The sequence below is a fragment of the Pristiophorus japonicus genome, chromosome 7 (genome assembly GCF_044704955.1).
Source record: "Pristiophorus japonicus isolate sPriJap1 chromosome 7, sPriJap1.hap1, whole genome shotgun sequence".
NCBI lineage: Eukaryota > Metazoa > Chordata > Chondrichthyes > Pristiophoridae > Pristiophorus > Pristiophorus japonicus.
Window position 1 is genome coordinate 27231585 of NC_091983.1, and position 24567 is coordinate 27256151.

The 24567-nt window shown below is 46.0% G+C and overlaps 1 protein-coding gene across 3 annotated transcripts in view; it reads right to left on the reverse strand.

The window, feature by feature from the left end:
- znf451 (zinc finger protein 451) overlaps positions 1-24567 on the reverse strand; it is an 88967-nt gene that overhangs the window by 19770 nt on the left and 44630 nt on the right. For all 3 annotated transcript variants that reach the window (XM_070884875.1, XM_070884874.1, XM_070884877.1), the window contains exons 7-10: positions 23757-23883; positions 19937-20096; positions 16295-16442; positions 3768-5383 (exon numbers count right to left, since the gene is read on the reverse strand). In XM_070884875.1, the coding sequence (XP_070740976.1) occupies positions 3768-5383; positions 16295-16442; positions 19937-20096; positions 23757-23883 (2051 nt within the window). The remainder of the gene's footprint in view (positions 1-3767; positions 5384-16294; positions 16443-19936; positions 20097-23756; positions 23884-24567) is intronic.

The following is a 24567-nucleotide window of genomic DNA, read 5'->3' on the forward strand; positions in this document are numbered from 1 at the left end:
TAGGGCACAAAAACATTTTTGAGCTGAAGGGTGAGGGGCAAAAAGTCTAACGGGGCATGCCACGAGATGCCCGCTCCTGCAAGATCCAGCCCATTGTTACCAAGTGCAGCAGGATCTGATTATTTAAACAACATATCGGGGATCATTTTAACCCAACCCTTCCAATATCATGTGGAGTGTAAACCAGGCATCTGACCCAAGCCTGTCCCGTTCCCCCTGGGATGGTTAGGTTAAAATTATCCCCATTATGTTTGGCAGGGGTTTAGGGAGCTGTAAAAGCTGGAATCAGTGCTACTTGTGGACAATGAATTCCCACGCAAATGCAAGCCTGGAACGTGGAATGAAATCTCCCAAGAGCAGCAATGTATTTTCGACAGAGTGCAATACCAGATAAAATCAATTGCCCCGAGCTTTATCGAAGTATTTTTCACACCCTATCAGTGTGTTGCAAATCCTAACCATTCGTTGCATAAAAGTGTTTTTCCTCATGTTACCACTTGTTCTTTACCAATCTCCTTAAATCTGTGCCACCTGGTTATTGAACAGGAGTCAATGTAGGTCAACGAGCACATGTGATGACTGAACGGAAGTTTTGGATGAGCTGAAGTTTAGGTAGGGTGGAAGATAGGCGGCCGCCCTAGAAGTGTCAAATCTAGAGGTAACAAAGGCATGGATGAGGGTTTCAACAGCTGATGAGATGAGGCAAGGCTGGAGACAGGCAATGTTACGCAGGGGGAATTCGGCAGTCTTGGTGACGGAGAGGATATAAGATTGGGATCTCAGCTTGGGGTCAAATAGAAGGTCACAGTTGCATAGTCCCCTCGCCCAACTGTGCAACGTCAACACTTCCAAACTGGAGTGCTGTTGGACTCTAAGCCACTGCGGTCAGCGGCTGCAGTTTGTTAAAAGTTCCCTCATTTGTCATCATATCACAAGTGTAAGAGAGCTCAGCACTTCTGCAACCTCGGCCATGGCAGGTCATTGAAACAGCGGGCTATGACCTCACTCAGAACAATTAAGTGTTTTAGTTTAAAAAGAAACACCGATAAAGACACAGTCCACAGCTTTGTAGACAAAAGTGATATAATTTCCTAAATATTTTTTGGGAAACCATTTCAGGTTTTGCAACAAATTAAAAAACATTCACCAAAAACAATGCTACTCCAATATTTTATCTGATTTAACTTTGACATTTAAACAATTAATAGTCTATTTATTTACACTGTAAAGAGATTTTTGTGAATTGGTGTATATATTTGTCCATCTCTGCCAGACATTGAATGATAGCATGGTGACTTCATGATCATCGCATCTTGCATTTCTGTTGTGTACATTTGGCCACAGTTCATCAGTTCCTTGCTTTTAAATTGTGAGGTTATCAGCGTTTATGGGCCTGAATCCCTACCTGATCAGCTTTTACCCTGCTTTAAATTTTCCAAAAAGAAAAGATTTGAGAGGGAAGTGTGCCTGTTCTCAGGGACTGAATCAGGATTTTCGCCCAAGGGTCCAGGTGGGTGACAGAAGAAACCGGGGTTTAACAATTGGGGGGAGAAAGTGCACGATTGGCAGATACTGGATTGTCAGGAGAAATAGGTAACAAGAGAGGGAAAAGGAGAGACGAGGAAAAAGATGGAGGGAGGAGGAAGCTGAGCGATGACGAAAAATAAAAAACGATCCCAAATGTCGATAGGCCATGTGCTACAAGAGTTGCATATATACAGACAGCGACAGTGTATCAATAGCTTAAGGAAAATGGGAATAGATCACATGTCCTGGTTTTTTGATCGACCTCTCTTGTTGGGAGAAGTAAGAAGTAGCAGCTTGGCATCTATTATCTGGTATGTAAATTTAAAACAATTGTCATGTCCCTCACTTCTAACTGGTTCTTGCAAAGTGCATGACAATTCATATATTGTGAATGTGTACAGCATGTGGTTGTTCAGGACCAATGCCTACAAGCTCAGCCCCCAGCCCTTCCCAATTGAGGCTCTGACACCCCACTCCTCTCACCCCCATTTGTCGTTTTGTGAAATTATTTGCTTTATTTTTTCCAGACTGGAGATAAACTGCAGATTTGGTTGTTGGACCTCATTTCTCGAACAGACAAGATAGTTACTGAAGGAGAGGTACAGTAACACAAAACGTCTGAACATCGCAAGAAAAACTCTCGGTTTGTTGATTATAAAATTACCAGTGAATATTTGTTTTGCTTTTAGTTATTGCCAAAAACTTGGTGATTTTTGAAGTTTTTCCAGTAAGCTGATATATATTTTTTTAATTGCAAAGTAAAACAGTTCTACATGACTAGTTTTTAAAAAATTTCTTCAAGAAAATTTCTCCCAATTGTCCCATATGTGACAATTAAACCTTAGCTGTCCATCACTCGGGGATCCCCTATTCATCAGTCAGCACTCTAAAAGGTAGCCCCATATCTGGCAATGATAACTGACCATATATCATGTGCAGTAGACACCTCAAGTCGCTGGAAAAATACCAACGACGATGTTTCCGCAAGATCCTACAAATCCCCTGGGAGGACAGACGCACCAACATCAGCGTCCTCGTCCAGGCCAACATCCCCAGCATTGAAGCACTGACCACACTCGATCAGCTCCGCTAGGCAGGCCACATAGTTTGCACGCCAGACACGAGACTCCCAAAGCAAGTGCTCTACTCGGAGCTCCTTCACGGCAAACGAGCCAAAGGTGGGCAGCGGAAACGTTACAAGGACACCCTCAAAGCCTCCCTGATAAAGTGCAACATCCCCACTGACACCTGGGAGTCCCTGGCCAAACAAAGCCCGCCCTAAGTGGAGGAAGTGCATCCGGGAGGGCGCTAAGCACCTCGAGTCTCAAGCCGAGAGCATGCAGAAATCAAGCGCAGGCAGCGGAAAGAACGTGCGGCAAACCAGTTCCACCCACCCTTTCCCTCAACGACTATCTGTCCCACCTGTGACAGAGTATGTGGCTCTCGTATTAGACTGTTCAGCCATCAAAGAATTCACTTCAGGAGTGAAAGCAAGCCTTCCTCGATTCCGAGGGACTGCTTATGATGAAGAATGATAACTGACATACTATCAGTGCCCTGCTTCATTGCTTTTTTCATAGAGTAAAATGTAAATGTTTGGCTTCTGTACCGTGATGGACCTCGACTGCCAATATACAGCTGCCACTTCAAAACATTAAAAGTGACATAATCCAAATATTTGTAATATATGACACCGAGATTATACTTGTCGAAGTTTTGTAAATATTTGTGGTTTGAGGCAGGAGGTCCAAATAATTCTAATCAACATATCAATTTATCCAAGTTTTATTTTAAAGATTATCATTGAAAAGATGGTTATTTCTGTACTTCGCTCTTTTAATCTGGCAAAGTGGGACTATTTAATAATAAACTTGGTCGCACAAAAATGGGTATGCACTTGGGAGTGCTGCAACCTACAGGGCTATGGACCTGGAGCAGGAAAGTGGGATTAGACTGGATAGCTGTGTTTCGGCTGGCACAGACACGATGGGCTGAATGGCCTCCTTCTGTGCCATAAATTTCTATGAGATCGTGGGAGAGCTCTTTTGAACAATACAAGGTGAGCTGTCAAACAGGTTCGTTTATAATTTTGTGCTAAACTTGTCCTCCCCTTAGTTCAATCCATACCTTTTCTGCTTAGTCCATGGGCACAATAAGTGACCTCCTTTGCCTTTCTGAGCCAGAGTCAACACTGACCTACTTGCTGGACTGGAATTGGGCAAGTGTAATACGAAGCTTACCTTTGGTGGTTATAAATATCTGCTGACTGGTCGAGGCCTCGACGTCGTTGTCTTGCGGCGAGTCCTTGGCGTTGCCGTGCAGCGTCTCCTTGGCGTTGCCGCGCAGCGTGGCCTCTCCCTCGGCCGTCCGCACCTCCTGCAAAGTGCAGTGCTTGCTGTGGTAGTGCATTTGGGCGCTGTCGCAGTCGCTGAAATCCTTCCCACAGATACATTTAATGGCAACGGACCCGCCGCCCGCCTCCCTCGCCCCGTGGTGCTCCGCCAGGTGAATGAGGAAGTCTTCCTCGGACTGGGCGGTGGCGGAACACGAGCAGCGGAACCAGAGCTTCCCTTGGCCGAGCAGGTTTTGTGCGCACCGGCGGCTATCCTCCTTCCTCAACTTTTTGACACTGTAGAGCAGCCGACAGCCACAGGACAGCCGCACGTGCTCCTCTGGAGCCGCCAGCTCCCCTTCCGCCTCTTTATCGGCAGCTGTGTCCCGGCACTCCACAAAGACGTAATCAGCAGCGTGGAAAGTCTTGTAATGCTCAAGGAATTCACCTTCGGAGTTGAACTCAATATCGTCGCACAATCCGCAGAAATACTTAACGCTCAGCTTGTTGTCGTGCTGGTCCCGGCTGTGCCGGTACAACGTTTCCACTTTGTGGAAGTGCTTCTTGCAGAAGCCGCAGCTGTACTTGTGAAACTGGTGGTTTGCCAGGCAGCCACAGTGCTGAGCGACGCTTTCCTCTGACTCAAACATCTCCTCACACAACCGGCACTGCCACAAGCCAGCGGCCACCGCCGCAGCTCCCCGCTCGGGGCTGTTCGGTTCCAGCTGCAACCCTTTGCCATCTTTGCCTTCCAAATCCACCGAGCGCCACGCCGATTTGGACGAAGAGGGCTCAAGAGCCATCAACTCATCTTCGTCCACTTCCTTCTCATAGTAGTAAGCGTGGCCACTGTGGCACTCCACAATGTGGGACATCAGATCGTCTCTCGTTACCATTTCCGCCAGGCAGCCGTCACACCAGAAGTTGAAGTGGGTCAAGTGAGCTCCCCCGTGACTGCGGCTCATGTGCAAGCCAATAATGCCAGCATCCAGCGCCAGTTTACCGCAGACCAAACACTTGTGGCGTATTCCGTTGGCCGCCATGACGTGCTTCTCCACCGCCTTTTCGGTGTCAAACCGCCGGCAGCATTCACAGAACCACAGCCTGACTCTCGGGAAGTCTTCACTCTCTGCCTTCTCTTCCTTCACATACACGTCGTTGCATTCTCTCCGGCACCGCTTGCCGGAGTTGGGCACGGAGGGCTCCCTGGTGCCGGGCCACGTCTCGGCCAGAGGTCTTTTGAACGGAGAGCTCTTCTTGGCCTTCGAGTGATCCAACACCATGCGGAGGTCGGAGGGGGTGCTGCTCTTCTCGTTGAACTGGCAGAATTCCAAGATGGCCTTCTCCAAGGTGCGTATCCACTGCACGTTGTGCATGGTTTGCTGGGTGTGCTGATTGATCTGATTTTCATCCACAAATAGCTTGCGACAGTCCAGACAGCGTCCCTTCACTTTGAATATCACAGCAACCTGGCTAATATCTTTCGCAGACACAGCAACAGGACCAGCCCTTCTGCATCGCGTTCTGCGAAGAAAAGAAAATCCCACAAAGTTATACGTTTATAAAATGGAATTGTTCATTCAGCCCCTCAAGCCTGTTCCGTTATTCAGTTAGATCAAGGATGACCTTGAACTCAACTCCATTTACCCGCCTTTGCTCCACATCACGATATCCTTACCTAACAAAAACCTTTCAATGCCAAAAATCTTTTGAAATCTCCAATTGACCTCCAGGATCCACAGCTTTTTGGCAGATTTCTATTGCCCGGTGTGTGATAAAGCGCTTCCCGATTTCCCTCCTAAATGGCCCAGCTCAAATTTTAAGATAACGTCCCCCTCGATCCTGATTTTCCCCACCAGAGGAAATAGTTTCCTCGAATTTATCCTATCCCATCCTTTTCACATTTTAAAACCTCGGGTTTTAACATTTTAAAACCCCTCAATCTTCCACAAGGACAGAACAAGGATTTCCAAATCAATGAAATTGGGTGTCAGGGAGCCAATAAAGGTGGCCAAGGAAAGGGATGATAGGCAAACAGGACTTGGTGCAGGAGAGGATGTCGAAAACACAGTTTTGGATGAGTTACAATTTGTGATGGATTCAATGGACAAGGCTGGCAAGGACAGCGTGGAACAAACAAGGCTGAAAGTGAAGACAAAGGCAAGGATAAGGGTTTTGTCCGCAGTAGGGGGGAGACTGGGGTAGAAGTGGGCAATCTTGGGCCTTGGGCTAGCAAGGACTTCAGTTTTCAAGCTCAGCACATGGTCAATTGGCACTCTGAGGGTGCGTGCCACAATCAAGAGGGAAGTGTAGAGGACAAATCAGTATGGTGAGGAACCAAATTTGGGAAAACAGGCTATTTTAGATCTAGTATTGTCCAATGAGAAAAGGTTAATTAATAAGCTTGTAGTAAAAGGGTCTTTAGGGAAGAGTGACCATAATATAATAGAATTTTACATCGAGTTTGAAAGTGATTTAGTTGAATCCAAAACTAGAGTCTGAGATCGAAACAAAGCAAACTATGAAGGTATGATGGGCAAGTTGGCCAAGGCTGATTGGGAAACCACATTAAAAAGGTATGATGGTAGACAAGCAATGGATAGCATTTAAAGAACGAATACATAATTTGCAACAAATATACATTCCTTTAAGGCACAAAAACCCCACAGGAAAAGTGGTCCAACCGTGGTTAACACGAGAAGTTAAAATAGTATCATATCAAAGGAAGAGGCTTATAAATGCCAAAAAAGAGAGCAGTATGCCTGAGGATTGGGAGGATTTTAGAGTTCAGCAAACAAAGACCAAGAAATTGTTAAAGAAAGGGAAAATAGAATATGAGAGTAAACTAGCGAGAGACATAAAAACATACTGCAAAAGCTTATATCAGTATGTAAAAAGGAAAAGATTAACGAAAATAAATGTTGGTCCCTTACAGGCTGAGACAGGAGAAATTATGAGGAATAAGGAAATGGAAGGGAAATTAAATACTTGGTATCCATCTTCATGGAAGATGATGCAAAAAACTTGCTGGAAATAGTAGAGACCCAAGAGTCGAGTGAGAATGAGGAACTGAAAGAATTAGTATTAGAAAAAAAAACGGTACTAGAGAAATTAATAGGACTGAAAGTCGATAAATCCCCTGGACCGGATAGCCTACATCCGAGGGTTTTAAAAGAGGTGGCTATAGAAATTGTGGGTGCATTGGCTGTCATCTTCTAAAAATACATTGATTCTACAATGGTTCCCGCTGATTGGAAGGTAGCAAATGTAACCCCACTATTTAAGAAAGATGGGCGAGAAAACAGGAGACTACAGACCAGTTAGCCTGACATCTGTAGTAGGGAAAATGCTAGAGTCTATTATTAAGAACGTGGCAATAGGGCAGTTAGAAAATAATAAGATTGGGCAGAGTCAACACAGATTTATGAAAGAGAAATCATGTTTGACAAATTTGTTGGGAGTTTTTTGAGGTTGTAACTAGCAGAATACATGGTGTATTTGGATTTTCAGAAGGCATTCAATAAGGTGTCACACAAATTAAGGCTCATGGGATTGGGGGTAATGTACTAGCATGGATTGAGGATTGGTTAATGGACAGAAAACAGAGAGTAGGAATAAACGGGTCATTTCGGGTTAGCAGGCTGTAACTAGTGGGGACCATAAGAATCAGTGCTTTGACCTCAGCTATTCACAATATATATCAATGAATTGGATGAGGGGGCCAAATGTAATACAGGTTTAGCATCCGAAATCCAGAGTTCCGAAAATCAGAATGTTTTGCAATCCAGACACCGGGCCTATCCGTGACAGGGTTGCCCAGAAACCTGAAAATGTTCCGAAATCCAGACTCCCCCACGGCCCAATCTTCCACCGGCTCGGCTCCCCGACCTCCCCAGGCCTCTTACCCCCTTACCTCGGTCACCCGACCTCACCAGGCCTCAGCCCCCAGGATTCCGACCACGCCCCCCCCCCCACCCCCACCCCCCGACGTCCCGTCCCATCCCGTGGAGAAATGTGAAGTTGTCCACTTTGGTAGAAAAAATAGAAAAGCAGAATACTTTTTAAAATGGAGCGAGATTGGGAAATGTTCTTGAGGGACCTAGGTGTCCTTATACACGAATCACAGAAAGTTAGTATTGTGTTCCTAACAAAGATGAGACTGCACACAGGGAGGTTAAAGTAACAGTGACTTCAGTCTTTGTTAAGACACTCCAGAGTGAGGAACAGGCCTTAGGGGCCGGCTGAGACACAGTGCTCCCAAGGGATGCTGCTATCCCTTGGGACTTCAGGGGATGAGCTCCCTGGTGGCGGAACATGGGAGTGCATGCTTTACAGATACACAACATCACTCCCCCTCAAAGTCAAAGTGAAAACTATTTACAAGGTGAGGCGGTTGGAAGCCTTTCTTTCCCTGGTGGACCGCCTCGGTACAAATGTCTGTTCTGGTGTGCTGTTGGCCTTGCAGGGCTGCTGGGTGAGCCTGGCCTTGCTGGGCTTTTGGGCGTGATGGGTTCAATTTCCTGGTCCGAGGTGGTGTCGTTGATCCTTTGAGTATGTGTTTTGGGCTCGAAAAAGGTGGTATTTGCTGTGGGTTGTTCAAGGCAGTCTGTGAACTGCAGCCTCGTTTGGTCCAGGTGCTTTCTGCAAATGTGTCCATTGTCTAGTTTGACTACAAACACCCTACTCCCTTCTTTAGCTATCACCGTGCCCGCGATCCACTTGTGACCTTGTCCATAGTTTAGCACATACACAGGGTCATTCTGATCAATTTCCCGTGACACAGTGGCACGACCATCGTTTACATTTTGTTGCTGCCGCCTGATCATGCAGGTTGGGGTGAACCAACGAGAGTCTGGTGTTAAGTGTCCTTTTCATGAGTAGCTCAGCCGGGGGCACCCCTGTGAGCGAGTGGGGTCTCGTGCGGCAGCTGAGCAGTACTCGGGACAGGCGGGTTTGGAGTGAGCCTTCTGTCACTCGTTTAAGACTCTGTTTGATTGTTTGTACTGCCCGTTCTGCCTGCCTATTGGAGGCTGGGTTAAACGGGGCCGAGGTGACATGTTTGATCCCATTGCGGGTCATGAATTCTTTAAATTCAGCACTGGTGAAACATGGCCCGCTGTCACTGACCCGTATGTCAGGCAGGCCGTGGGTGGCAAACATGACCCTCAGGCTTTCAATGGTGGCGGTGGCGGTGCTTCCCGACATTATTTCACATTCAATCCATTTTGAAAAGGCATCCACCACCACCTGGAAAATTTTACCGAGAAATGGGCCCGCATAGTCATCATGGATCCTCGACCATGATTTGGAGGGCCAGGACCACAAACTTAGTGGTGCCTCTCTGGGCGCGTTGCCCAACTGAGCACACACGCTGCATTGCCGTACACAGGACTCTAAGTCAGAGTCAATACCGGGCCACCACACGTGGGATCTGGCTATCGCTTTCATCATTACTATACCCGGGTGTGTGCTGTGGAGATCCGAGATGAACGTCTCCCTGCCCTTTTTGGGTAGCACTACGTGGTCACCCCACAACAGGCAGTCTGCCTGAATGGACAGCTCGTCCTTTCGCCGCTGGAACGGCTTGATTAGCTCTTGCATTTCAACGGGGATGCTGGCCCAGTTCCCATGCGGTGCAGTTTTTTTTTTACTAGGGACAGCAGAGGATCTTGGCTGGTCCAAGTCCTAATCTGGCGGGCCGTGACAGGCGATTTATCAATTTCCATGACCATCAACAAGTTTGCAGGCTGCGCCATTTCCACCCCCGTGGTGGGCAATGGTAGCCGACAGAGCATCCGCACAGTTCTCGGTGCCTGGCCTGTGGCGGATGGTATTGTTTTCACTGATAGCGAGAGTGCCCACCTTTGTATGCGGGCTGAGGTATTAGTATTTATCCCCTTGTTTTCAGCGAACAGGGATATGAGGGGCTTGTGATCAGTTTCCAGCTCAAATTTGAGGCCAAACAGGTACTGATGCATTTTCTTTACCCCGAACACACATGCTAATGCCTCTTTCTCAATCATGCTGTCGGCCCTCTCGGCCTTCGACAAGCTCCTGGAAGCATAGGTGACAGGTTGCAACTTCCCCGCAACGTTAGCTTGTTGTAATACACACCCGACTCCGTACGACGACGCGTCACATGCTAGCACAAGTCTTTTACACGGGTTATACAATACAAGCAGCTTGTTGCAGCATAAAATGTTTCTGGCTTTCTCAAAAGCAATTACTTGGTTTTTTCCCCCCATACCCAGTTCTCACCTTTACGCAATAACATGTGTAGAGGCTCTAAGAGGGTGCGTAACCCCGGTAGGAAGTTACCAAAATAGTTTAGGAGTCCCAGGAACAACCGCAGCTCCGTAACGTTCTGTGGCCTGGGCACATTCCTGATAGCCTCGGTCTTGGCATCTGTGGGCCGAATGCCGTCCGCCGCGATCTTTCTCCCCAAAAACTCTACTTCTGTTGCCATGAAGACGCATTTCGACCTCTTCAGCCGCAGCCCTACGCGATCCAGTCGCTGGAGGACCTCCTCCAGGGTTTGTAGGTGCTTGACGGTGTCCCGACCCGTGACCAATATGTCGTCCTGAAAGACCACCGTGCGTGATACCGACTTGAGTAGGCTCTCCATGTTTCTCTGGAAGATCGTTGCAGCCGACCGAATTCCAAATGGGCATCTGTTGTAGATGAACTGTCCCTTATGCGTGTTGATGCAGGTGTGGCCCTTCGAAGACTCCTCCAGCTCCTGTGTCATGTAGGCCGAAGTCAAATTGAGCTTGGTGAACGTCTTGCCTCCTGCCAGTGTCGCAAATAGGTCGTCTGCCTTAGGTAGCGGGTATTGGTCCTGTAGCGAGAAACGATTAATAGTTATTTTATAATCGCCGCAAATCCTGACTGTGCCATCACTTTTGAGTACTGGAACAATCGGGCTGGCCCACTCGCTGAATTCCACTGGGGAGATGATGCCTTCGCGTTGCAGCCTGTTCAGCTCGATTTCCACTCTCTCCATCATGTGAGGTACCGCTCGCGCCTTGTGGTAAATGGGTCGTGCCTCTGGAACCAAGTGGATCCGCACCTTCGCCCCGGAAAAGTTTCCAATGCCTGGCTCAAAAACGAAGGAAATTTGTTAAGAACTTGGGTACATGAGGCCTCATCGACATGTGATAGCACTCGATGTCATCCCAGTTCCAGCGGATTTTGCCCAGCCAGTTCCTTCCAAGCAGTGTGGGGCCATCGCCCGGGACAATCCAGAGTGGCAGTTCGTGCACCATGCCCTCGTAGGTGACCTTGACCATGGCACTGCCCAGGACAGTAATGAGCTCTTTGGTGTACGTTCTCAGTTTCATGTGGATGGGGCTCAGGGCTGAGGGCTGGTTTGAGTACCTTGTTGCACCACAGTCTCGCAAACATCTTTATACTCATGATGTATTAGCTAGCGCCAGTGTCCAGTTCCATGGCTACGGGTAAGCCATTCAATTTTACATTTAGCAGTATGGGTGGACACTTCGTCAAAAATGTGTGCAGCCAGTGTACCTCAGCATCTGCTTCCTCTGAGGCTCGAAATTGCTTTGATCCACCATGGACCAATCTTCCTCTGCCACATGGTGGTTAGCAGGTTTTGCAGAGCTTGCAGCTCATCCTTTGTTGCAGACTCAGTCATCTGGGTCACCCGAGGCCCGCTGGCAGTTGCAGACTCGTGGTTTCTGCCCTGTACATTTCTGCTCGCAAACACAGTGCCAGTTAATTTATGAACATTGCTCGCACTTGTGAGCTGAGAGATTTGTTTGGTGTTATCACTGGTGGACATAAATGCCTGTGCTATCGCAATGGCCTTACTGAGGGTCAGTGTCTCTGCAGTCAAAAGTTTTCGTAGGATGGTCTTGTGGCCAATGCCCAGTGCAAAAAAGTCTCTGAGCATCTGCTCCAGGTAGCCATCAAACTCACATTGTCCTGCAAATCGCCTTAGCTCGGCGACGTAGCTCGCCACTTCCTGACCTTCAGATCGCTGGCACGTGTAGAACCGATACCTCGCCATCAGCACGCTCTCCCTCAGGTTAAGATGCTCCCGAACCAGTGTACACAGCTCATCATACGACTTATCTGTGGGTTTCACTGGAGCCAGAAGATTCTTCATGAGGCTGTAGGTCGGTGCCCCGCAGACTGTGAGGAGGACCGCGCTCCTTTTTGCAGCGCTTCCTTCTCTGTCCAGCTCATTGGCTACAAAGTACTGGTCTAGCCATTCGACATAGGCTTCCCAGTCCTCACCCTCCGAGAACTTCTCCAGGATGCCCACAGTTTGCTGCATCTTTGCGTTGGATTCGTATACTTGTCGCCAGTTCTTGTGTTCCTAACACAGATGAGGCTGCACACAGGGAGGTGAAAGTAACAGTGACCTCAGTCTTTAATAAGACACTCCAGAGTGAGGAACAGGCCTGAGGGGCCGGCTTATATACAGTGCTCCCAAGGGATGCTGGGATCCCTTGGGTCTTCAGGGGATGCGCTCCCTGGTGGTGGAACGTGCATGCTTTACAGATACACAACAGTTAGCATGCAGGGACAGCAAGCAATTAAGAAAGCAAATGGTATTTTGGCCTTTATTGAAAGAGGATTTGAGTATAAAAGGATAAAGTCGTCTTACTGCAATTATATAGGGCCCTGGTGAGACCACAGCTGGAGTGTTGGGTACAGTTTTGGTCTCCTTATCTAATGAAGGATATACTTGCCATAGAGGGTGCAACAAAGGTTCATCAGACTGATTCCTGGGATGGGGGGGGGCGGGGGGGATTGTTTTCTGAGGAGAGATTGAGTAGTCTAGGCCTATATTCTCTAGAGTTTAGAAGATTGAGAGGCGATCTCATTGAAACACAAAATTATTACACGGCTTGACAGGATAGCTGCAGGGAGGATGTTTCCTCCTGGTTGGGGAAACTAGAACCAGGGGGTCTCAGTATCAGAATAAGGGGACGGCCATTTAGGACTGAGTTGAGGAGAAATTTCTTCACTCAGAGGGTTGTGAATCTTTGGACTTCTCTGCCCCAGAGGGCTGTAGAAGCTCAGTCGTTGATTATATTCAAGATAGAGACTGATAGATTTTTGGATATTAAGGGAATCAAGGGATATGGGGATAGTGCAGGCAAGTAGAGTTGAGGTAGATGATCAGCCATGATCTCATTGAATGACAGAGCAGGCTTCAAGGGCCAAATGGCCCACTCCTGTTCCAATTTCCTATGTTCTTGTGTGTCAGAAACCAGTTCTGTGCAATTTACCTTACTTCAAAGTGAGCAAGTAATGTTCCTTTCTTTATCATCCTAATAGGTAACAGCTGGATTTCTAAGGAGGCAGGAGAACCTATCCAGAGGCAAGCTAAGAGCTGTAAAGCGAGGCTGTTGAGGTCCAACGAGATCGTAGTGGTGGTTAAAACCCACTGTGAAGTAACCTTTACCCTAAAATTATGGTTCTTGCAAAATGTTTGAGACATGCTCTGGGACTCTGTCAGTCTTCAGCTTCCACAGCAAGGTCAGGAACTGCTTCCAGCCAATTAGCCACCAGGATATGGATCAGACAAGTTCAAAGTAGACATGCACAACCAGACAATTACAACATTCAAAAGGACTGCAGTCTTAGCTCCAGGTCCTTATTAAATCCTTCCAAATATGGAATCGACAGTAATGATCTTGCTTCAGCTGAACCATAACGCCACTGCGTGTAGGAACATAGGAACAGGACTTTCACCCTATCAAACGTCTGCTCTGCCATTTAAAAAAAAATATTCATTCACAGGATGTGGATATTGCTGGCAAAGACAGCATTTATTGCCCATCCCTAAATGCCCTCGAGAAGGTGCTGCCTTCTTGAACCGCTGTCGTCTGTGTGGTGAAGGTACTGTCATAGGACCGTTAGGGAGGGAGTTCCAGGATTTTGACCAAGCGACGATGAAGAAATGGCGATATATTTCCAAGTCAGGATGATGTGTCCCTTGGAGGTGGTGGTGTTCCCATGCGCCTGCTGCCCTTGCCCTCCTAGGTGGTAGAGGTCGCGGGTTTGGGAGGTGCTATCAAAGAAGCCTTGGCAAGTTGCTGCAGTGCATTTTGTAGATCGTACACATGGCATTCACGGTGCACCGGTGATGTGGAGTGAATATTGAAGGTGGTGGATGGGGTGCCAATCAAGCAGACTGCTTTGTCCTGGATGGATTCAAGCTTCGAGTGTTGTTGGAGTTGCACTCATCCAGGCAAGTGGAGAGTTTTCCATTACGTTCAATTCGATCATAGCTGATTTGTAACTTAACTCCATTTATCTGTCTTGGCTCCTTAACCCTTAATATCCTTGCCGAACAAAAATTGTGGAACCCAACTTACAAAAAATAAATCATATCTTCAAAATCATATGTCCTAAAAAGTTACTTTAAGTAGTAAGTTGGTTTGTTGAACCTATATGGCTTGTCAGATAAGAGTAGGTGCAATCCAATTCTCAGGAAAAACAAGATCACCCATTGGGATCATTAAAATAGGACAGATTAGGAGAATTGACCCATTTTTCTTTGATGGTGGTAGAAGAGGCCAGAGTATTTGATAAAAAGCAAAACATTTTGTGAGCAGCAGTATCTGTTATATGTCCCAGACAGAATGGCTGTAGTCCTTTGAGTATAGAAGATTAAGGGGGTGATCTAATTGAGTTGACAGGGTAGACAGAAACTATTTCCTCTGGTGGCCGAGTCCAGAAAAAGGGGACATATTGTTAAAATGAGAGCGAGGCCATTCAGGGGATATGTTACCTCAACACACAAAGGGTAGAGGAAATCTGGAACTAGCGCACCAACACCACGCCGCCCCCCCCCCGCGCACCACCAAAAAAAGCTGTTGAGGCTGGAGATCAATTGAAAATTTCAAAATGGAGATGGAAAGATTTGTTAGGCAAGGCTATTAAGGGTTACAGAACCAAGGTGGGTAGATGGAGTTAAGGTACAGATCAGCCATGATCTAATGGAATGGTGGAACAGGCTCCAGGGGCTGAATGGCCGACTCCTGTTCCTGTGTATGGACCAAATAAATATGTGCCACTGAAGCGCACGTGACACAGAAATCAAAATTAGACGCCCCCCCGTCCCAAATGTCTGTTATGTGGTTTAAAACAAATTACCTCGAGACCCTGTCCTTCAGAATAAAAATTGGCCTCCGACTCAAATTACATGAAATAGTATTCTTTTTACTCCTTTCACAAAATAAAAGTTAAATCTTCCCTCAGTTTCGAATTATAGCTCACTGCTTCGGACGGCCTGAGGACTCTGAAGACAAGATTACCCTGTGGCGAACAAAAATAAAATTGTAGGAAAATAGGATCTTTCAGGCCTCCTCTGATACTTGTCATTGGTCAGTGTGGCTCAGTTACTGAAGTAAGTAACTGCACCACAGAGAAGGTCCCAGTTTGACGCTACCCATCATACATTTCAGTTGAGTTACCACAATCGATCTCAACATCCCTGGGTTAGGGAGGGTTTGGCAGTGGGGGGGGCGGAAATCAGCCAGTCTGCATACTCCTAATGGCTGCTTTTTTAAACGAGCCAAAGGCAGGCAGAGGAAACGTTACAAGGACACCCTCAAAGCCTCCCTGATAAAGTGCGACATCCCCATTGACACCTGGGAGTCCCTGGCCGAAGACTACCCTAAGTGGAGGAAGTGCATCCGGGAGGGCGCTGAGCACCTCGAGTCTCGCCGATTGCATGCAGAAAAGCAGCGCAGGCAGCAGAAAGAGAATGTGGCAAACCAGGCTCCCCGTCCATCCTTTCCTTCAACCACTGTCTGTCCCACCTGTGACAGAGACTGTGGTTCTCCGTATTGGACTGTACAGCCACCTAAGAACTCATGCTAAGAGTGGAAGCAAGTCCTCCTCGATTCCGAGGGACTGCCTATGATGGTTCCACATCCGTGTGGACATCAGGTGAGGATGGGATTCGTCCAGACCGTGACCATTTCCATAGTCAAATAGCCTGCTAACACGCAAAGTCAAGGTGCTGGAGGGTTCCAGTGCCTATGCCACTGTACCCCAGCAAGGATTCAACATCTTCTGGGTGAGATGGAGGGGTGGGGGAGGAGAGAGTAACCCAGTGAGTAATCTAACCCAGCTATCCCTTTCCAATTCGTCAGAATCGAGGAAAATGAAATATTTCTATTGGATGAACAACAACTTGCATTTATATAGCACCTTTAACATAGTAAAACATCACCGACTTAATCAGACAAAAATTGACACCGAGCCAAAAATGGAGATTTTAGGACAGGTGACTAAATGTTTGGTCACAGAGGTCGGTTTTGAGGAGTGTCTTAAAAGGAGAAAGACACACACACGCATATAGGTTGAGGGAATTCCAGGGCTTAGGGCCTAGGCAGCTGAAGGCATGGCCACCAGTGGTGGAGGGAAGGAATGGGAAACCAACATACACACCTGAAATGCGCTGTCAATTCGACATGGGTGCGTAGCATCTGTTGGCAAGCTGTACATTTAACTTGAAATGGAACTTCCTGGCAGAGCGAGATCAACAACTTCTTTGCATAGTTCGGAAATGGAAGAGGGCAGCGCATTCCCTGCTCACCTAGAAGTGAGAAATCCGGGGGAAAGAACGAAAAAGGGAAAAATTGGATTAGTCTTCAGACAAGACCCAAATATTTTAGAGAATTTCAAAGTTTAATTTGGCTTTAAATAAATGAAAATAACTGAAAACCCTGGAGAGTTCATAAATACAGTTAATAGGGCTTTTAAAAAATGCTTAATGTTGAATTGAAGCCAAAAGGAAGTAGTTAACTCTGCACTCGACTCCCAGCTAAAACTTTCATCTTGAATTTCTGATGAAAGGTCATCGACCTAAAACTTTAACTGTTTTTCTCATCACAGATGATGCCTGACCTGCAGAGTGAATGTATCCAGCATTTTGTTTTTAATTTCAGATTCACCAGTGTTGCTAAGTCCCAGTGGAACGCCCCATTTTATGATACGCAGAACCACACAGATCCAGCAGGTTTGAGGCTCAACCCTTACTGTGCAAAGCAAGCCAATCTCAACCAGCCTGGCATTTCTTGAGGCAGTAAGGTGGAGGGAGAAATGCCTCGATTGGACAAGCATTCCCGGGAGAGGCAAGGATTCGCTCTCTTGGGCTGACCGGCAATACCGGCTTTAAAAAAAGATTCATTCTCGGGATGTGTGCGTCGCTGCTGAGGTCGGCATTTATTGCCAATCTCGAGTCACCCTCCAGAAGGTGGTGGTGTGCCACCTTCTTGAGATGCTGCAGTCCATGTGGTGAAGGTGCTCCCACAGTGTGGTTAGGTAGGGAATTGCAGGATTTTGACCGAGTAACAATGAAGGAATGGCCGACATATTTCCAAGTCGGTATGGTGTGGGACTTGGACGGAACTTGGAGGTGATGGTGTTCCCATGCACCTGCTGCCCTTGTACTTCTGGGAGTTGGAGGTCCCAGATCTGGGAATGGATTCTTTATTTGGTGACACGAGCTACAGAGAGGATCATGTTCAGCTCTTCTCAACACTCAACTACTTCTCAATCAACTACAAATTATATTGTCCTATATATTGCACCGTGTGCAGTGACGAGGCAAGCTTTGCGTCAACCGTGGCACAGTGGCAACACTCTCGCCTCGGTTGTGGGTTCAAGTCCCGTTCCAGAGACTTGAGCACAAAATATCGGCTGACAGCACAGTACACTTCTGAGGTGTCGTCTTTTGGATGAGACGTTAAACCGAGGCCACATCTGCCTCTCAGGTGGATGTAATACATCCCATAGAACTATTGTCAAGAGAAGCAGTGGAGTTCTCCTCGGTGTCCCAGCAAATATTCATCCCTCAACCAACATCACGAAAACAGATTATCTGATCATTATTTTATTGCCGTTTGTTGGAGCCTGCTGTGCGCAAATGGGGCTGCTGCCATTCCTACATTACAACATTGACTGCAATTCATTGGTTGTGAAGCACTTTGGGACGTCCTGAGGTCATCAAAGGAATCAGCCAAATGCAGCTTCTTTCTTTGGGACAAAACATGGCTTTGTCGTTGTGCAAAAGGTCAAAAATCACTGAAATCATACAAAAGCTCAGCAGCTTGTTAATGGGCTATTCCTGCTGGCACTGTGCTAAGAGCTTGGATTCTGAAGGAAGCGGGGCCGGTTTCCATCTGTAGATCACACCAGGCACAGGCTGCCTCATCCGAGTCTTGGTAGACTGGGTTAGTAGAGATGCTGTTGTGTGTCTAGGGCAGGTGGGTTGGGGTGGGGTAGTTTCGAAGGGACCAGGGTAGTTGGAAGATGGTGATTTTCTAAATGGGCTGTTCGGTTTTTGGTTCAGCAGTGGTGTGAACTTTGAAGACTGCTTGGTGTGGGGGATTATTTCTGTTACTTCAGATGCCTGGAATTATCCATTGGTTCGCATGGATTGGTCATCAACAATCAATCAATCACTTTCACGTGTTGCCTATTGTATAATTAATTTATTATCATAAGTCACGTCACCCTCAGCTAAAAACTGCTACCCAGAAAAAACCTGCATTACCAACCACTGACATAAGAACATAAGAAATAGGATCAGGAGTAGGCCACCTGGCCCCTCAAGCCTGCACCACCATTCAATATGATGGCTGATCTGATCATGGACTCCGCTCCACTTCTCTGCCCGCTCCCCATAACCCTTTATTTCCTTATCGCTCAAAAATCTGTCTATCTCCGCCTTAAATATATTCAATGACCCAGCCTCCACAGCTCTTTGGGGCAGAGAATTCCATAGATTTACAACTATCTGAGAAGAAATTCCTCATCTCAGTTTTAAATGGGCAGCCCCTTATTCTGAGACCATGTCCCCTAATTTTAGTTTCCCCTATGAGTGGAAATATTCTCTCTGCATCCACCTTGTCGAGCCCCCTCATTATCTTATATATTTCGATACGATCACCTCTCATTCTTCTGAACTCCAATGTGTATAGGCCCAACCTACTCAACCTTTCTTCATAAGTCAATCCCCTCCTCTGCAGAATCAACCTAGTGAACCTTCTCTGAACAGCCTCCAATACAAGTATATCCTTCCTTAAATAGATGTTAGATCACCAAAGAATTTCAGTATGACCAGCCCTTCCACAACTTGGATTTTTTTTTGCTTTTATTCGTATCAGACCTATTTGTTTTGATGACGATGTACAAACTGATGGGAATGCGGTGTGTCAGAAGCCTGCACGGGTACCAGCAAAGCCTCAGGGTATGGAGTTCACACGTGCAACGGATTTATGTCACAAATGAAGTGTGCGAAGTTTTAATAATACATGCAGATGAGTTTAATGCTTTTACTGAAGCAAACAATTTGGGTGCTCAGAACATGTTCTGGATTTACCAGAATGGTACCAGGGATGAGGGACTTCAGTTACATGGAGAAGATGGGATTGTTCTCCTCAGAACAGAGAAGGTTAAGGGGAGATTAATCAGGTGTTCAAAATTATGAAGGGTTTTGATAGTCAATAGGGAGAAACTGTTTACACATTGGTCATCGGCCCGTCTGCCGGAGACAAAAGATTTAACAGATAATTGGCAAAAGAACCAGCAGGGGGGCAGAGAGAAAATGAGAATTTTATTTTGACTGAGTTATGTTGATCTGGAATGCACTGCATGAAAGGGTGGTGGAAGCAGATTCAATAGTAACTTTCAGAAGGGAATATATTTAAAAAAGGACAAATTTACAGGGCTATGGGGAAAGAGCAGGGAGTGGGACTAATTGGACAGCTCTTTCAAAGAGCCGGCACAGGCACGATGGGCCAAATGGCCTCCCTCCGTGCTGTAAGATTCTACAATTCTGGCACTCTTTACAATACTGTTGTCCCCGCTTTGATCTACTGACCGCGACTCACTGTGGGTATGGTTCCACAGCACTGGGCTACTGTAACAATTTTAATATACGACAGTAAGGATTTATTGGACCAATGAAATATTACATTCCTTGCTTACAGCTGCATCTGTTTTAAGTACTGCGTTTTAATAAGTTGTTCCCCGTCTTGTGCTCTGGTGAAAACATTTTACTTTGCACCTGCCCCCAAAACCTACCACTCAATTTGTGCGTTTGAAGGAAGTGGTTTGTCTTGGCCATATGCTGCAGGCATTCATCCCTCAAGTTAAAGAGCAGGTAACAGCTCGGGCAAGCGAAGCACTGAGTGATCTGTGGTTCAAGGTCACGCCGATGGCCTTCAGGGTCCAACAAATCAACCTACAAAATAAAAAGGGCAATCTTTTAATAAATGTATGCTTCTATTAGAACTACAAGGTCTTCATTAAGTGGCAGTTGAAAGCACTTGTTCTTTTGGCCAATTATCTTAAATCTGTCACCTTCTGCCAGTGTAAAGTTTCTCCCTATCAACTATCAAAACCCTTCATAAGTCCTAGAGTCATACAGGACACAGGAGGCCATTCGGTTCTTTGTGCCTTTGCAGGCTCGAGGGAAGAGTTATCCAATTAATCCCACTCCCACTGCTCTTTCCTCAAAGCCCTGCAATTTATTTCCCTTCAAGTATTTATCCAATTCTCTTTTGAAAAGGACTAATGAACCTACTTGCCTTTCAGGCTGTGCATTCCAAATCATAACACACTGCATTAAAAAAATGTAATCTTCCCTCTGGTTCTTTTGACAATTATCTTAATTCTGGGTCTTCTGATCACCAACCCTTCAGCCAGTGGAAACAGTTTCGCCCTATTGACTTGTTCAAATACTCTGTACTCTTATCAAAATTCCTTATAATTTTGAACACCTCTATTCACTCTCTCCTTAACCTTCTCTGCTTTGAGGAGAATGACCCCAGATTCTGTGGTCTCTCCACATGACTGAAGTACCTCATCCCAGTTACCAGTCTGGGAAATCTCCTCTGCACCCTCTGAGGCCTTGGGATCCTTAATTCTGCATCCAACTCTCTCTCCACCCTTCCAGAGAAGAGGCGAGTTGCACTAAAAAGTTATACGAATGACAAAAAATATTCTTTTTATTGAATTTATTTTCATAGAATGATCCAGCACAGGAAGCCATTCAGCCAATCGAGCCTGTGCCGGCTCTTTGAAAGAGCTCTCCAATTAGTACCACTCCCCCGCTCTTTACCCATAGCCCTGCAAAGTTTTTTCTTTCAAGTACATCTCCAATTACCTTTTGAAAGTTACTGGTGAACCGACTGCCACCGCCCTTTCGGGCAGCGCATTCCAGCTCACACTCGCTGCGGAAAAAAGGAACTCTGATCTTCCCTTTTGGTCTTTTGCCAATTATCTTAAATCTGTCCCCTCTGATTACCGACCCTTATGCCCATGGAAAAAGTTTCTCCCCATCATAAAACTGCCAATAAAGCTGGTTGCACACGAATGGCATGCCATCAACTGCAGATACACAGACTCTTCCAACAAATGACCCAAGATCGTCCCGAAGATCGTCTTGCGAGTGGAGATCAAGCCTCCAGTAAAAATTCACAAGTACTACTGGCCATTCATCTCGGTGGGATCTTGCTGTGCACAAGGTGGCTGTCAATTTTGCTTAGACACAGTCAATGAACTCTAACGTAGCTAATTGTACCCTTTGAAGAGAAACACTTTGGTTCGAGAACTGTGAAATAGTCACCCTACAACTCAAAATATTTCACTGATTACCAAGTTACAGTCATAGCATGCTGAATAGTTTAGATACATTGCAGTAGTGAGATACAGAGTGTTCTTTATAGAGTCAAAAGCAGAAAATTCGGGGAACACTTAGCAGGACAGGCAGCATCTGCGGAGAGAGAAACAGTTAATATTTCTGTTTGATGCTTTCATCAGAACAAGTTGGAGATGTAACAGGTTTTAAGCAAGTAGAGAGGCAGGGAAAGGGGGAGGGGAGGAAAGAATAAACGGGAAGGTCTGTGATAGGGTGGAAGGCAGGAGAGATTAAATGACAAAAGGGATAATGATGATGCAAGGCAAAAGGGGGTGGTAATGGGAAAAAGAAACTAAAGATGGGTCCAGAGGAGGTGCAAATGGGAATTGCAGAATCATCAACAGCTGCTGTCCGAAAAAATGAGAGCAATGGTTATGATCTGAAATTGTTGAACTCAATGTCGAGTCCATAAGGCTTCAAAAAAAAAGGAGACAGACAAAAAGCAGGAAACTATAGACCAGTTAGCCGAACATCTGTCGTTGGGAAAATGCTGGAGTCCATTATTAACGAAGCAGTATCGGGACATTTGGAAAAGCATAATTCAATCAAGCAGAGTCAGCATGGTTTTATGAAAGGGAAATCCAGTTTGACAAATTTGCTGGAGTTCTTTGAGGATGTAACGAGCAGGGTGGATAAAGGGGAACCAGTGGATGTGGTGTATTTTGATTTCCAGAAGGCATTCAATAAGGTGCCACATAAAAAATTACTGCACAAGATTGGGGGTTTGGGGGTAATCTATTAGTTCGCCAATCCTCAATTCATGCTAACAGAAAACAGAGAGTCGGGATAAATGGATCATTTTCCAGCTGGCAAACAGTAACTAGTGGGGTGTGGCAAGGATCTGTGCTGGGTCCTCAACTATTAACAATCTATATTAATGACTTGGATGAAGGGACAGAGTGTAATGCAGCTAAGTGTGCTGATGATACAAAGATGGATGGGGAAAGCAAATTGTGAGGTGGTTACAAAAAAATCTGCAAAGGGATATAGACAGGTGAAGTGAGTGGGCAAAAATTTGGTAGATGGAGTATAATGTAGGAAAATGTGAGGTTATCCACTTTTGCAGAAAAAAATAGAAAAGCAAATTATAATTTTAATGGAGAAAAATTGCAAAGTGCTACAGTACAGAGGGACCTGGGGGCCCTTGTGCATGAAACACAAAAAATTAGTATATGCACGTACAACAAGTAATCAGGAAGGCAAATGGAATGTTGGCCTTTATTGCAAAGAGGATAGAGTATAAAAGCAGAGAAGTCCTGCTAGAACTGTACAGGGTATTGATGAGGCCACATCTAGAGTACTGTGTATAGTTTTGGTCTCCGTATTTAAGGAAGGATATACTTGCATTGGAGGCTGTTCACAGAAGGTTCACTAGGTTGATTCCGGAGATGAGGGGGTTGACTTATGAGGATAGGTTGAGTAGATTGGATAGGCTGGGGTCGTTTTCCTTGGAGCAGAGGAGACTGATGGAAGACTTAATTGAGGTGTATAAAATTCTGTGGGGGAGAGAGAGAGTGGATAGGATGGACCTGCTTCCCCTAGCAGAGAGGTCAATAACCAGGGGGCATTGATTCAAAGTAATTGGTAAAAGGATTAGAGGAGAGTCGAGGAGAAAGTTTTTCATCCAGAAGGTGGTGGGGGTCTGAAACTCACTGTCTGAAAGGGTGGTAAGAGGCAGAAACCCTCATTGCATTTAAAAAGTACTTGGATGCGCACTTGAAATGCCGTAACCGACAAGGGCCGGGAAGTGGGAATATGCTGGATAGCTCTTTGTTGGCTGGGACAGACACGATGGGAGAGGGCACGAGATTAACAAAACGGAAACAAAAAACTGAGGTTAGCTACTTTGGGAGAATCCATCAAAAATATACTGAAGCATATAATGAGCAATGGCTACCATGGTTAACTTGCAAATGGGAAAAAATAATTTGAGGTATACTAAATGTTATGTCTTGAATAAAGAATCTGACCAGATACTGTAAGCTCAAAGTAATGTGTGGCCGTAATCCTTTATTACAGGTCTCCAGAGTGCCACTCCAGCCTGTGAGGCCTCCTTATGTACAGCCGCTCGCAAGGGATTGTGGGATCCCTTGGGACTCCAGGGGATGAGCCCTCTGGTGGTTAAACAAGGTATTTACAGGTTTACATATATAACACTAAGTATGAATCTTATTCATCATGTAAACATTTGTCATAATGTACCTGTAACGCCAAATGATCTTCATATTTCTGCAGGTTTATAAATCGTTGGCAGCACGCAACACAAACATACAAAGTGGATGGAGACCCATGTAGTGTGATTGCGGGATCACAGGGAGAATGGTCAAACCTTTTTAAAAAAAAATAAAAACATACGTTAAGAAGTTACCACAGTGCATGATTACGCAGGTCACATCGAATGTAAGGTACAGAAACAGGCAATTCGGCCCAAGTGGTCTGGACTTCCTGTATGACAGACTTGCAGCCAAGATCAGAGGAGTATAATGTCCAACAAACAAGTTGCAGAGGGGAATTACAAAGATGATCCTGTTTCATCTGTCAGCTTGTGTGATCATCGCATGAGGCATAAAAATTACACATGTCCCTCGTCAGAATATCTATCACATACCGGCATAAATGCGGAAACCCCATTTAAAGAGGCTGGGAAACCTGCAGCCAGTCTTGTAGAGCTGTGACAACTGCCCACCCATACCACTCCAACATTGTTAAAGATCACTCTTCCATCGAGGAGCCCATAGTCACCATGGCTCTAGGTCTACCGAGCTCTGGACTATACCGAGCCCAGCACTCAGTCAGATTTTCTCTGCCTGCCTGCCATAGTGGGGTATGAGATTTTATTAATGGACAGAGTCAAGGTTTCATAAAACACCAAAGTTGCTGACAGTGCAAAATAGGACTACGCCTTCTTTGGCAATTCCCACTCCCAACTTTTCCAGCAATTGCTGCTCCAAAACAAGCCTAATTTCCCCCAATCCAAACATGGATAGTAATCCACTTGAAGCTTCACGGCTGA